The sequence below is a fragment of the Pristis pectinata genome, chromosome 16 (genome assembly GCF_009764475.1).
Source record: "Pristis pectinata isolate sPriPec2 chromosome 16, sPriPec2.1.pri, whole genome shotgun sequence".
NCBI lineage: Eukaryota > Metazoa > Chordata > Chondrichthyes > Rhinopristiformes > Pristidae > Pristis > Pristis pectinata.
In genome coordinates this window covers 28,058,749-28,073,687 of record NC_067420.1, presented here as the reverse complement: position 1 = coordinate 28,073,687, position 14,939 = coordinate 28,058,749, and the positions used below count along the sequence as shown (strand labels likewise).

The 14,939-nt window shown below is 46.9% G+C and overlaps 1 protein-coding gene across 2 annotated transcripts in view; it reads left to right on the top strand.

Moving 5' to 3' along the window:
- The window catches only part of LOC127578702 (nucleolar protein 4-like), a 224,505-nt gene that overhangs the window by 53,693 nt on the left and 155,873 nt on the right, over nt 1-14,939 (top strand). For both annotated transcript variants that reach the window (XM_052031015.1, XM_052031014.1), the window contains exon 6: nt 13,250-13,385. In XM_052031015.1, the coding sequence (XP_051886975.1) occupies nt 13,250-13,385 (136 nt within the window). The remainder of the gene's footprint in view (nt 1-13,249; nt 13,386-14,939) is intronic.

The following is a 14,939-nucleotide window of genomic DNA, read 5'->3' as shown; positions in this document are numbered from 1 at the left end:
TCCAGGATTTAGACTTGACAACAATTAAGGAATGGCAATAGATTTCTAGCACAGGATGGCACGTGGCTTGGAGGGGGGAAGCTGCAGGTGGTGGTATTCCTATAAACCTGCTGCCCTTGGTGGAAGAGGTGGCGCGTGTGGGAGATGCTGTTGGTGTTGGAGTTGGATTTGGGGAAATCCTGGTCAGCACTCCAGGTGGCAGTGCCCCACAATGATGCCCTGGGATTTTTTGCATTCCTTTTGCGCAGCCAGGGCTCGGTTTCAGGTCTGGGGGTTGAGGAGGGGGTGTGTGTGTGTGAGGGAGGAGGGGGTGTGTGTGTGTGAGGGAGGAGGGGGGGTGTGTGTGTGAGGGAGGAGGGGGGTGTGTGTGTGAGGGAGGAGGGGGGGTGTGTGTGTGAGGGAGGAGGGGGGGTGTGTGTGTGAGGGAGGAGGGGGGGTGTGTGTGTGAGGGAGGAGGGGGGGTGTGTGTGTGAGGGAGGAGGGGGGGTGTGTGTGTGAGGGAGGAGGGGGGGTGTGTGTGTGAGGGAGGAGGGGGGGTGTGTGAGGGAGGAGGGGGGGTGTGTGAGGGAGGAGGGGGGTGGGTGTGTGAGGGAGGAGGGGGGTGGGTGTGTGAGAGAGGAGGGGGGTGGGTGTGTGAGAGAGGAGGGGGGGTGGGTGTGTGAGAGAGGAGGGGGGGGTGGGTGTGTGAGAGAGGAGGGGGGTGGGTGTGTGAGAGAGGAGGGGGGGTGGGTGTGTGAGAGAGGGGGGGGCGGGTGTGTGAGAGGGGAGGGGGGCGGGTGTGTGAGAGGGGAGGGGGGCGGGTGTGTGAGAGGGGAGGGGGGCGGGTGTGTGAGAGGGGAGGGGGGCGGGTGTGTGAGAGGGGAGGGGGCGTGTGAGGGGGGGGCGTGTGAGGGGGGGGCGTGTGAGGGGGGGGCGTGTGAGGGGGGGGCGTGTGAGGGGGGGGCGTGTGAGGGGGGGCGTGGGAGGGGGGGCGTGTGAGGGGGGGCGTGTGAGGGGGGGGCGTGTGAGGGGGGGGCGTGTGAGGGGGGGGGCGTGTGAGGGGAGGGGGGCGTGTGAGGGGAGGGGGGCGTGTGAGGGGAGGGGGGCGTGTGAGGGGAGGGGGGCGTGTGAGGGGAGGGGGGCGTGTGTGGGGAGGGGGGCGTGTGTGGGGAGGGGGCGTGTGTGAGAGGAGGGGGAGGGAGGGGGACGGGGTGGGGGGGAGGGAGGGGGGAGGGAGGGGGACGGGGTGGGGGGGAGGGAGTGGGGAGGGAGGGGGACGGGGTGGGAGGGAGGGGGACGGGGGGGGGGGGAGGGAGGGGGGAGGGGGGGGAAGGAGGGGGGGGAAGGAGGGGGACGGGGTGGGGGGGGTGTGTGAGGAGGGGGGTAAGGGTAGGGAGGGGGACGGGGAGGCGGGAGATGGGGGGAGGGGGGAGGAGAGGAAAGGTAGGGGGAGGGGGAGAGGAGGGGGGAGAGGAGGGGGGGAGGAGGGGGGAGAGAGGAGAGGAGAGGAAAGGTAGGGGGAGGGGGAGAGGAGGGGGGAAGGAGGGGGGAGGGGGAGAGGAGGGGGGAAGGAGGGGGGAGAGAGGAGAGGAGGGGAAGGAGGGGGGAGAGAGGAGAGGAGGGGAAGGGTGGGGGAGGGAGGAGGGGGAGGGGAAGGGTGGGGGAGGGAGGAGGGGGAGGCGAAGGGTAGGGAGGGGTGGGGGTGAGGGAGGAGGGGGAGGCGAAGGGTAGGGAGGAGTGAGGGAGACGAAGGTAGGGAGGAGTGAGGAGGGTAAGGGTAGGGAGGGAGGGGGAGAGAGGGAGGGAGGGAGGGGGAGGCAGTGGGAGTGGGGTGAGGAGGGGAAGGCGGAGTGGAGCAGTTGGTGTTGGGGAGGAGGGGAGGGAGGGGGGAATGTGGAGGGAGGGGGAGGGCGGAACGTGGGGGCGAGGGGATAGGGGTGAGGGAGGAGGGGTTGGAGGGGAGGTAGGGGTCAGGGTGAGGGAGGTGGGTGTGTGGAGAGAGGGGGGAGGGGGGGAGAGGAGGGGGGGAGAGGTCAGGGTGAAGGAGGGGTTGGAGGGGGAAGAGGACAGGGAAGGTTGGTCGGGTAATCCTGGACTATTCAAAGTCTGGAATGGGGCTTGAATCCAACTCTTCCGCCACAGTGAGGGGAGGGAGGTGTCGGGGTGAAGGAGGGGGGAACGTGGAGGGAGGGGAGGAGTGAGGAGGGGAGAGGGGTGGTGGGGAGAGGAGGGGAGAGGGGTGGGGAACATGGGGGGAGGGGAGAGGGGTGGGGGGAGCAGTCACGGTGAGGGAGGAGAGGAGGGGGGGAGGAGGAGAGGAGGGGGGGAGGAGGAGAGGAGGGGGGGAGGAGGAGAGGAGGGGGGGAGGAGGAGAGGAGGGGGGGAGGAGAGGAGGGGGGGAGGTCAGGGTGAGGGAGGGGTTGGAGGGGGATAGGAGGGGTTGGAGGGAGGGGGGAGGCTGGTCGGGTAATCCTGGACTATTCAAAGTCTGGAATGGGGCTTGAATCCAACTCTACCGCCACAGTGAGGGGGAAGGAGGAGTCGGGGTGAAGGAGGGGGGAACGTGGAGGGAGGGGAGGAGGGGAGAGGGGTGGGGGGGGAAGAGGAGGGGAGAGGGGTGGGGAACATGGGGGGAGGGGAGAGAGGTGGGGGGAGCAGTCACGGTGAGGGAGGGAGGGGAGGAGGGGGAGGGAGGGGGAGGGGTTGGGGGAGGGGGAGGAGGGGTTGGAGGGGGAGGAGGGGGAGGTTGGGGTCAGGGTGAGGGAGGGGGGAGCATGGAGGGAGGTGGGGGGAGAGGTTGAAGAGGAGGGGAGGGGAGGGAGGAGGGGGTGAGGAGGGGAGTTAAGGGTCGGGGTGAGGGAGGGAGGTGGGGAGAGGGAGGAGGGGTCGGGGTGAGGGAGGGAGGGGTCGGGGTGAGGGAGGGAGGGGTTGGAGGGGGAAGAGGAGGGGGGTCAGTGTGAGGAAGGGGGAGCGTGGAGGGAGGTGGGGGGAAGGAGGAGGGGGAAGAGGGGGAGGGGGGAAGAGGGGGAGGGGGGAAGAGGGGGAGGGGGGAAGAGGGGGAGGGGGGAAGAGGGGGAGGGGGGAAGAGGGGGAGGGGGGAAGAGGGGGAGGGGTTGGGGAGAGGGAGGGAGGTGGGGAGAGGGAGGGAGGTGGGGAGAGGGAGGGAGGTGGGGAGAGGGAGGGAGGTGGGGAGAGGGAGGAGGGATCAGGGTGAGGGAGGGAGGGGTTGGAGGGGAAGAGGAGGGGGGTCGGGGTGAGGAAGGGGCAGCGTGGAGGGAGGTGGGGGGAAGGAGGAGGGGGGAGGAGGGGGGAAGGAGGAGGGGGAGGAGGGGGGAAGGAGGAGGGGGGAGGAGGGGGGAAGGAGGAGGGGGGAGGAGGGGGGAAGGAGGAGGGGGGAGGAGGGGGGAAGGAGGAGGGGGGAGGAGGGGGGAAGGAGGGGGGGGGAGGAGGGGGGAAGGAGGGGGGGGGAGGAGGGGGGAAGGAGGGGGGGGGAGGAGGGGGGAAGGAGGGGGGGGGAGGAGGGGGGGGGAGGAGGGGGGAAGGAGGGGGGGGAGGAGGGGGGAAGGAGGGGGGGGAGGAGGGGGGAAGGAGGGGGGGAGGAGGGGGGAAGGAGGGGGGGGAGGAGGGGGGAAGGAGGGGGGGGGAGGAGGGGGGAAGGAGGGGGGGGAGGAGGGGGGGGAGGAGGGGGGGAGGAGGGGGGGAGGAGGGGGGGGAGGAGGGGGGGGGAGGAGGGGGGAAGGAGGGGGGGGAGGAGGGGGGAAGGAGGGGGGGGAGGAGGGGGGAAGGAGGGGGGGGAGGAGGGGGGAAGGAGGGGGGGAGGAGGGGGGGGAGGAGGGGGGGGAGGAGGGGGGAAGGAGGGGGGGGGAGGAGGGGGGAAGGAGGGGGGGGAGGAGGGGGGAAGGAGGGGGGGGAGGAGGGGGGGGGAGGAGGGGGGAAGGAGGGAGGGGAGGAGGGGGGAAGGAGGGGGGAGGAGGGGGGAAGGAGGAGGGGGGGAAGGAGAGGGGAGGGAGGGGGAGGAGGGGGGGGAAGGAGAGGGGAGGGAGGGGAAGGAGAGGGGAGGGAGGGGAAGGAGAGGGGAGGGAGGGGAAGGAGAGGGGAGGGAGGGGGAGGGAGGAGGAGGGGGAAGGAGGGGGAGGAGGGGGCGGGGGGAGGAGGGCGGGCTGGTAATCCTGGACTATTCAAAGTCTGGAATGGGGCTCGAATCCAACTCTACCGCCACAGTGAGGGGAGGGTGGGACCACCTGCTTTCCTCGTCCACACACCTGGCCGGCCTGAAGCAGCCCCGGCCGGCCGGTTGCTAAGCAGAGACACGACGACTACAGACTCCCAGCTACGGTGGCCACTGGCTGCCAAATGAGCCGCGGCGTACGGCGGAGTGCGTGACGTCAGCGCCCGTCTCCATCCCCATCTGTCAGCTGCTGCGCCGCTCGCTCCGCTCCTGTGTCTCGCCGGCTTCCCTTTCAGTCTCCCACCAGGATCCCCCCCCCCCCCCCCACCCCCGCCACTTCGGCTCGGGAACACCCTCCCCCCCCCTCCCTCCTTCCCTTCCCCTCCCCCCACGAATCGGCACGGAGCACCCCTAACGACTCCCCGCAAGAGCTCAGCCGGCGGCGCATTGGGTGAGTGCTGGCTCCGGGCGATCTTCTGGGAGAAGTGGAGTAAGTGGGAGCAGCTTTGGATCTGCCAGTGTGCTGGGAGGGGGAGCCCTGGACTAGACTTGGCTTTAAAATGCAATGACCTGATCCATTTTGTCTAAGAAGCGCATGCTTGACCGAAATAAAAGCTTACTTATTAAATGGCACTCTTGTCTGCAGTGTAGCTGGTGAAGAAGTCTGATCGATTAGCAAAAAAAAACCCTGATTTCTTTTAAGGGAATGATTGCATGTGAGCTTGTGTTTTTATTAAAGTATCCTCTGCTTTCTTTCGGATGCAGTTTTTGTTTTGCCTAGTGGTTATGATTATGTTTTAATATGAATTTTCTTTCATTTCAATCTATGTCAGTTAAACCTTCGTAGTTGGATTAACAAAATAAAAGAGAGATAAACGTTTCGTTTTATCTTCATTTTCTTTCCTATCCGTTGTACTTAGAGTGAAGTCTATGCGTATATTTAATCATCTTTTCATTTCATTATTATCAGTGTAAAAGCCGGTCTTTGCAGGGGTCGCGATTACATATTAAATGTTGTTCCCAAATATCCTGAAAAAGTTAGTTTTCATTAGTAATTCCACCACGTTTACAGAAAAGGAAACGGTACAAATCGATGAAACTACTGCAGCCTCATCAATCCATAATTGAATATTCTTTTTGCAAATTGATTTTTCTGTGCTGGATTTTCCAAATTGAGCCTCTCGCAAGATTTTGTTAAATGTATTGTCTGCGTGACATTGTGTAATATAATTTACATAACTTTTTTCAGTGAGTGACCAGAAAGTAGGGTACTGTGGTAAGTTATAGAATACAGAATGGTCATTTTTTTAAATGTTTGTGACAGATTTAATAATGGATCAATAACGGATTTTGTTTTGGATAAATTAGTTTATAGTGTAGGCTAAAAATTATATATAAGAAGCAAAAAGAAGAAAAAAATACAAGTTCACATTTTTTAAAACAGTCACAATATTAAACTAGAAAAGGCATTCCCCTTATATTGGAAAAGTTTCTTCATTGTTTCAGTGAGTCTGCATCATTGAAACTTTCTATACTTTTTAAACTTGTCTTCATGCATACAGGATATTATGAGATATACAGGCTATAAACAGCAAATAGGGAACATCTGAAAATGCCTTGGATTTGAAGTTTATCTGTTGTATTTTGATATTCCTGGTAAGGTAGTTAAGGCTACTTGTGAAAAAAAGGAAATCCTTGTTTTTTCCAAAAAAGGAAATTTGTAGTTATAGCTGAGTTTCAAATAAGTGTATATTTTGAAAGTAAAGAAGCACAGCTTCTGAAGCAAAATCTATTTTTATCGAAAGGTTAGTTATTAGTCCACAGCTTGACAATAATTGTAAGTATATCTTTATCATTTTATAATTTAGCTACAGAGCTCAATCTCCTTTGTATTACATCGTAATTTGATTATATGTCTCAACAAGGGAAGTCTAGTTGAATTTGCTATTAAACCAATGTGAAAGGTCAAGAACATTAATGCAAGACATTATTAGGTTGGAACCAAACAGGAAAGACATTACTACTTGGTGCTTCTCAATGTTTTAGGTGAAGTAAAGTTTGGGTTTTAAAACTAGATTGCAAGAGAAAGTAAAAATGTGATGTGTAGTTACAGGTTAAGTACTAAAAAGTAATATTTTGATTTTTTTTCTCTCCCTGCCTCTGAATAAGCTTAACAGTTGATGCACTTCAGCAATGTGGACTCGTCATCACCTAATTATCATTAATCAGTTAGCATCTGTTTTTCATTGTAACTGAATGAAGTATTTTTGCCCACATCTTTATTTACAATAGGGGAAAGATATTTTAATCAGATAACTAGTAGATGGTTTATCATGTAAAGCTCCTACTTTATGTGTACATCTTGTATACCACCATAAATGTTGTTCTGTGATTTATGCCTGCATCATCTGTAGCAAGGACTTTTGCTCAACAATTGGACTTGTGTTATTGCAGTATGGCAAAGTAACTGATTGCTTCTTTTAAAATGAATGATTACCTAATGAGATAGCACTAAGGAAGTTTAACTGGAGTTAATCAGGAAAAAAAATCCGTCATTGTATACTGCTGTCCTCAGGGCATTTCAAAGTGCTTCACAACCAAGTTGAAACCACTTGTTATGTCAAATGCAACAGTTAATGCATGGAGCAAAAATGGAGTAATTGTGATTTAACTCTTTTAAATGGTGTTGGTGTAATGGGGAATGTCAGCTAGGATACAAGATGAACAGTAGGCTTTTCTTCCAGGAATGCCATAGGACTTATCATGTCCACCTGAACAGACGCATGGGCCCTGGGTGATCAATTCCTTCAATGAAGAAAACTTTGGGAAGTACATTCTTTGTAGTGTGCTGAAATTCAGTGTCAGTTGTGTACTCAATGGGCCTTTAACCTACAAGCTGACTGTGACAAATCAAAACAATAGAAATGGAGTACTTTTGTTCTTTTGACTGTTGCATAAATCATTAAAATTTGTAGTTCCCCCAGGATGATATACCTTAGCCCCTAATTTAGACATTTTTAACAGAAGTGTGATTTGGTTGTAGTTATATGGAGCAGCAACACATGCTAATATAAGGTGTAGAATGTAGTTTTAATTCTCCCTATGCACTGAATTCCTGATCTTGTTTGTAGCAGTTTTCAAAAAAAATATTGAAGAGCGCCTGTGCTTTGCTATAGAACGTGGGGAATTTTCAAATGCAGAGTCAGTTTAAGGGCATGTTCATGTGCATCTATTAGCTGGCTGAAGATTAGCATAAATGAAGCTTGAAGCAGGCCATCTGCTTTTTCCTGTTACATGAGGTGAAGAATATGAGAAATCAGAAGGTGGAAGATGATGGGAAGGAAGGTTGGGGTGGTGGTGATGGTGGGAAGCAGTGAATCAAGAATGACTCAAAATTGTTGTTTAATGACATGCTGCACTCTGAATTATCCACCAAAATCAGTTTATGAAACTAGCTACAGAATGTCATTAAATTACTTAAAATCTTAAATATTTCATGTTGCATTAAATAGAAATTGTATACTAAGCATTAGACTAAATTGTAATGAAAGAGTTAACTACAACACTTTTGAATGGCAATCTGCCAAGCAAGCAATAGAGGGGTTTTCTATGGCAATCTTGCAATAAAGAATGTGACTGTTAGCTGCAAATGGACAGAATGTTGTTAATGATTTCTAGCAAATTGGGATGTGTATATGTGAATGTGTGACGGAAAATGGTTTACTGCTCACAAATATATAATGAAGTTGTTGAAGCATATCCATGGCAACTAATATATAATGTATTTTGTCATAGAAATTCAGTAGTGTGTAGACGTGGAGAAATTTCAGTACAATGTACTCTGTGTATATGTGCCAGGTCCATCAGTACAGTGTATTTCTTGTATTGAAATATTCAATGAATGACGTGACTGCATAAATTTATAACTTCAATGGCAATGGTACAATGAGCTCATCGATTTTTGATTATTCGCTAAGTTTCTCCATTCCATTGCATGTTCCAAAGTGGAAATTGTTTGTAGGAGTTTTGTTTTAGAAGATAGCTTGTATACTGGAAGTCATTGGAAGCAATCTGGGACTTAATGAAATTGATCGATGTGATAAATATCTGAACTTTGTAGAAGGCCTAGGCCTTGCGGAGCTTAGCAGGTGGCATCCAATAGGTCTCAGGATATTTTCATTAAAAGAATGAAAATTCAAGTTGTTGGGAGGTGAGGAGTTAGATGTAGTTTTATAGTTGTACGTTTTTCCCCAATTGATCTTCCTTTGAAATGTTGGCTTCATACTGTCTTTATCTTGGTTGGAAAGTAAAAATTCATTAAAATTGCATAATGTGTTGCTGCTATACATATGGCCAAGGGGTGTGATTTTGGAGCAAGACATATATGACACTTGTTCTTTTTCTTACTTTATTGGATGTAGTTAGTACCTTAGCTTAAAGCTTTTAAGATTTGGTTTTGCACATCTTAAGTTTTGGCTATTATGAATGACATCATTGTGGGAAAGAGGTTTTAAATACAGGTACTGTTTTAATTCTGCTCTTAGACAATATAGGACAGAAAATCTTCAGTATGAAATGTTCTTTCATTACCTCCTGTGACTTCACTAAGAATTTGGAATTGTCTGACTTTTTGTTTGTTTATAAACTGCACATTTTCTTTATTTTGTATATCTGTATATTTTGTGAAAGAAATTCTATGGTGTATTCAGATTGAGGCTCTTGAGTACATATTATGTTGAGTCTTTTAATGCAATGTATTTAGTGCATATGTCAATGAAGTAATCATTGTACTTTAGAAACTTTTGCTGAATGACCTGATATAAGTGTCCATTTTAAGAGAATCTAGGGAAGTGAAAGCAGAGGCACCATTACCCATTTAATTATTCTTTTAGAGAAAGGTGCAGTTCAGGAAAAAATGGCAGATAGCTAATGGAGTGCCAATATTTATGAAGGAAGATGGAACATTCGGGGAAACTATGGGCCATTCAGCTTAATATCAGCTAAAAGTAGAATATACTGTATAAATAGTGGAATCCTTATTAAAAAAGAAAAGAGAATTGACATAATAAAAATAAAAAATATAATGATTTTCAGTTTGGTTTTAGAAAAGGTGATCTTGATTGACCAACCTTGAATAATTCTATGAAGAGGTAACATAGAAAGTAGACAAGAGGAATACTGCAGGTGTAATTTATCTAGATTTCCAAAGGGCCTTCGATAACATGCTTCATAATGAATGAATTAATAAGCCTGAACATATGGTGTCAGGAGACAGTTAATGAAATGGCTAGCTAGCTAGCTCCAAGACATGAAGCAGACAGTAAAGGTAAAAACTGTTTTGATGGCATGAGGTGGAAAGTGGGATTTTACAAGGATTAATACTTGTATTCCTGTTTATTCACTATTTATATTAATGATTTTGATTTCAAAATTAAGAATACAGCTTCTAAATTTGAGGACGAACTGAATTAGAAATTGGGAATGGTCAAAAATGAACAAATTATAAGACGAACTGCAGAATGGAAACATAATTGGTAACTGAATTTCAGCACTGGCATCTGTGAAGTGTTGCATTTTGGTACAAAAATAAGGTCACATTTTACTTGGTGAGTTAGAATCAAGAGGAACAAAAGAATCTGAATACAAATACATTGATCGCTAAAACTAACAAAGCAGGTCACTGTAAAAGAAACAAAATGAGAACCAGGGTTTGCATTTAGAGAGTTAGAATTGAAAAATAACAAAGATTCTTGGTTAGCCAATGGTGAACGTAGAACATAGAATGGAACAGTACAGCACAGGAACAGGCCTTTCGGCCCACAATATCTGCGCTGAACACGTGGTGAATTAAACTAAATATCTTCTGCCTGTGCATTATTCATATCCCTCCAATCCCTGCATATTCATGTGTCTAACAGCCTCTTAAACACCGCTTTTATATCTACAGCCTCTTGAACGCCACTATCGTATAAAGTACTGAAGAAGTTTCAGAAATATGAGGTTATGCCTATCAGGAAAGAATGAACAGCTGGGTTTCTTTTCTGTTGGAATAGCAGTCTGACCCAGTAGAGGTCCTTATGAAGCATTTTTCATAACAGTAGACACAAGGGGAGTGCTTATGTGTTCAAAAATCAGAAATAAATCAAATAGGAATTCAGAAGAATCTTGTTTACCCAAGCAATGGTGAGAAAGCAGAATTCCCTTAATACAGAGTATTTGAAATATATGTAAGGGGCAGCACATAAAAACATGCAAGGGAAAGAACAGAGGGCTATGCTGAGACGAAGAAAACTGGGAGGGAGCTTGAGTGGAATTTAAACACCGGCATGGGCTGGTTGGCCCAAAAGTCTTTCTGTGGTGTCCATGCTATTTAATTACCATAGCAACCAGGGCATAAATATCATTAGAATTAAAAGGGTGCGTAATTTATTTGAAGAATCTTTAAGCCTTTCTAGCCTGCTTTGAGAAAGGGTTTTACCTAGGACACTAATTCGTGCCATCACCTACACTGAAAAGGGGGAATAGAGGCAAAGCAAACCAATTGAACCATTAGTATTGTAAATTGTACTGCACTTCTAAGATATGCTAAATGAGTGGAGCTGCAATAATTGCAATTTTTACACTTTATAAGTGTTTATACATTTGTTCCTTGGAATAGAAATATGATTTCCTCTGAAATGTCCCATGCCATAAGAGGAAATATGAAAATGAGCCATTTGTTGCTAATTATATGTTGAGAACATAATTAAAAAAAAGAGATGATAGCACACAGAAAATTTCACTTTCAAGATCTTTCTAATCTTAGAAATAATGGGTACAAGCCAAGTTCTTTTCTCAAATGCTGGGGAGAAAAAGACAAGGGTCTACAGAGAAGGCTATATATATAATTGATAAATACATTCTTTGCTCCCTCTGTTCATTCTGACCATTTATAATATTGATTTTTGTATATTAAAATGCTACAGTTCATCTAATTGAAATCCTTTATAGCTTCAGTTAACTGATTTAATATAAAAATAAAGTAAGGGACTCTTGGATTTGTTCACGGGGTGTCAATCTGTTGAATAATGTTACCCAAAATCTATCTGGATGATTCCTACAGAGTGACACTCCTCCACATCATGGAAAGGCTGACCCTTTCCAGTTCAAAGAAACACCAGTTCACAAAGATGGTCTTCCCTAATATCTTTTCGCACTCTCTGAAACACTTTTTAGTCTTTCACCTCCCATCCAGCTGAACATTTTGCAGGCTCTCCACTTGCTTGATGAACAGTTTGTGGCAGGTCTCATTGTGGCTTTGTTCTAAGAACCAGTGTGCTTGCTCCTGGCTGGAGTTGCCAAAGAACAGTGTGAATTCATTTTCTTAGTAATTATGTTCCACTTTACATTAGAAGCATATACAGTGGCATGCAAAAGTTTGGGCACCCTTGGTCAAAATTTCTGTAACCTGAATAGCCTGATTTCCAAAAGGCATAAAGTTAAAGATGACACATTTCTTTAATAGTTTAAGCAAGATTACATTTTTATTTCCATCTTTTACAATTTCAAAATAACTAAAAGGAAAAGGGCCCAAAGCAAAAGTTTGGGCACCCTGCATGGTCAGTACTTAGTAACACCCACTTTGGCAAGTATCACAGCTTGTAAACACTTTCTATAGCCAGCTAAGTGTCTTTCAATTTTCGTTTGGGGGATTTTCACCCATTCTTCCCTGCAAAAGGCTTCTAGTTCTGTGAGATTCGTGGGCCATCTTGCATGCACTGCTCTTTTGAGGTCTATCCACAGATTTTTGATGATGTTTAGGTCGGGGGACTGTGAGGGCCAATGCAAAACCTTCAGCTTGTGCCTCGAGGTAGTCCATTGTGGATTTTGAGGTGTGCTTAGGATCGTTATCCTGTTGTAGAAGCCATCCGCTTTTCATCTTCAGCTTTTTTTTTACAGACAGTGTGATGTTTGCTTCCAGAATTTGCTGGTATTTAATTGAATTCATTCTTCCCCCTACCAGTGAAAATGTTCCCCATGCCACTGGCTGCAACATAAGCCCAAAGCATGATCGATCCACTCCCATGCTTAACAGTTGGAGAGGTGTTCTTTTCATGAAATTCTGCACCCTTTTTTCTCCAAACATACCTTTGCTCATTGCGGCCAAAAAGTTCTCTTTTAACTTCATCAGTCCACAGGACTTGTTTCCAAAATGCATCAGGCGTGTTTAGATGTTCCTTTGCAAACTTCTGACGCTGAATTTTGTGGTGAGGATACAGGAAAGGTTTTCTTCTGGTGACTCTTCCATGAAGGTCGTATTTGTGCAGGTGTCACTGCACAGTAGAACAGTGCACCACCACTCCTGAGTCTGCTAAATCTTCCTGAAGGTCTTTTGCAGTCAAACAGGGGTTTTGATTTGCCTTTTTAGCAATCCTACGAGCAGTTCTCTCGGAAAGTTTTCTTGGTCTTACAGACGTCAACTTGACCTCCACCGTTCCTGTTAACTGCCATTTCTTAATTACATTACGAAATGAGGAAATGGCTACCTGAAAACATTTTGCTAACTTCTTAGAGCCTTCTCCTGCTTTGTGGGCATCATTTATTTTAATTTTCAGAGTGCTAGGCAGCTGCTTAGAGGAGTCTATGGCTGCTGATTGTTGGGACAAGGTTTGAGGAGTCAGGGTATTTATAATGCTTTGAAATTTGCATCACCTGGCCTTTCCTAATGATGACTGTGAACAAGCCATAGCCCTAACATGCTAATGAAGGTCTGAGATCTTGGTAAAAGTTATGAGAGCTCAAATCTCTTGGGGTGCCCAAACTTTTGCATGGTGCTCCTTTCCTTTTTTTCACTCTAAAATTGTACAAAACAAAAATAATACACTAATCTTGCTTAAAATGTTGAAAAGAATGTTTCATCTTTAACTTTATGACTTTGGAGATCAGTTCATCTTCTACTCAACTATTCACAGGAACAGAAATTTTGACCAGGGGTGCCCAAACTTTTGCATGCCACTGTACATTTGTATTTATTGTGCAGACTTGGCAATGTCACTACACACTGACAGTAAGCTGGACTTAATCAACAGACGTTGATAGTTATGAATACATTTTCTCTTATAGGATGAAAGTTCAGTAAGCAGTGATGATTTTGATATGAGCGACACCACATGGATTTCAGCTGACCAGTTTGTGAACTCCAGCCCCAGTCAAGAAGAAAAAATGCACAGCCCTCAGAACCTACATAACCAGGAAGATGGTAAGTACCCTGTCCAGAAATAAAATCAAGTGAGCTGGGATTAATGTGTCTGACTTTGTGGCTGGTCAATTAAAGTGAAAACTTCTTTTAAGATGTTTTAAGAAAGAAATATTAAACTGAGGTCATCTTTCCTCTCAAGTGGATGAACCCTGTGGGACTATTCTAAAACAAAGAGTGGGGAGTTTTCCCAGTATCCTGGCTATCAATTATACGTCCCAAAAATGTTTTCACCTTAATTGACAAGATAATTAGGAAAGAATGAAATTGCATTTGTATGCAGGGTATCTCAAGGGCTTTACACACAATGAAATGCTGTTGTAATGTTAGCAAACTTAGCAGGCAGTTTGTAATCAGTAAACTCCTTCAGACAGATGGAATGGCCTTGGAAGGATGTTGTGGTGAATTAGGTGGTCAAACATGTGACCAAGTGATCATTGAAGCAATGTGGGTGCAGGGGAGTCTATGGGAGCATTCAAGCACATGTTTATTTTTTATTTTTGTAACTTGTAACACTTTTTATGTTTTGCACTGTACTGCTGCTGCAAGACAACAAATGTCACGACGTATGTCAGTGATAATAAACCTGATTCTGATCAAAGAGGAGAAAAAATATAGCTGTAAGGAAAAGCATGGGATTAGATTGAACACCAGATAAGATACTAGCAGAACTTGTTTGCAAAAGATGGAGCCCCTGTCAGCAGACGAGGTGAGCATAGTCCACTTTAACTAAACCTAAAGCTCTCCGCAGCCAAAGGCCCCCTTTATTTCGAGTGGCCTGGGCTGCTGATGTGCTTCAGATGTACAGAAGACTCTTGTATAAGGTGCCTCACTGATGATAATAAGTAACATTGTCTCAGTAAAAGTAGCTCCCTTTTTTTCTGCATTTCAGGTCCTAGGCATTATCAGTGTTCATTAATATTTTGGCATGGTAAAGTTGCATGTTAGTTCCAACTCATCATATGGTGATGCAACTTTAATGTTTTTGTGAATAGCCAGTGGACATACAGATCCAGAAAGATCAGAAGCTAAAAAGGAAGGCAGCAAGGGAGTACAAGTCACTTTCTGTTTAATGAGTGTGCTGTTTACCCTGTTTTTAATTTACCTACCAGGAATTCTAAAGTGAAATAGACTTACTAACAGGATATTTTTTACATGATAAGTGTAGAGAGTAATTTTGAAAAAAGTAAGCTCTCCTATAGTTGTTTTTCATTTTCTAGCTAATTTTCTATGGTTTCTTGGGTTGTAGACATAATAGAAGTTTTGCAGTAGTAATAGAAATTATGTAATGTTGGCAAAATATACCAATTGTCTTGTGATAAAGACCAACATTCCATTAGACCTTCAATTTTTGTTCTTGTGCTCCAGCTATTATTGATTTCTGTGCATGGAAATCTAAATCCCTTGGCTGCTCCACAGGTCCTAAACTTTCATAATTGAATAAATATTCTAATTCATCTTTCTCACATCCATTGTAATGCCTCCCCACATTGAACTCCATCTAGCTCACTCATAAAGTCTGTCAACTTCACTTTACTTTCCTGTTCCCCTTTACGT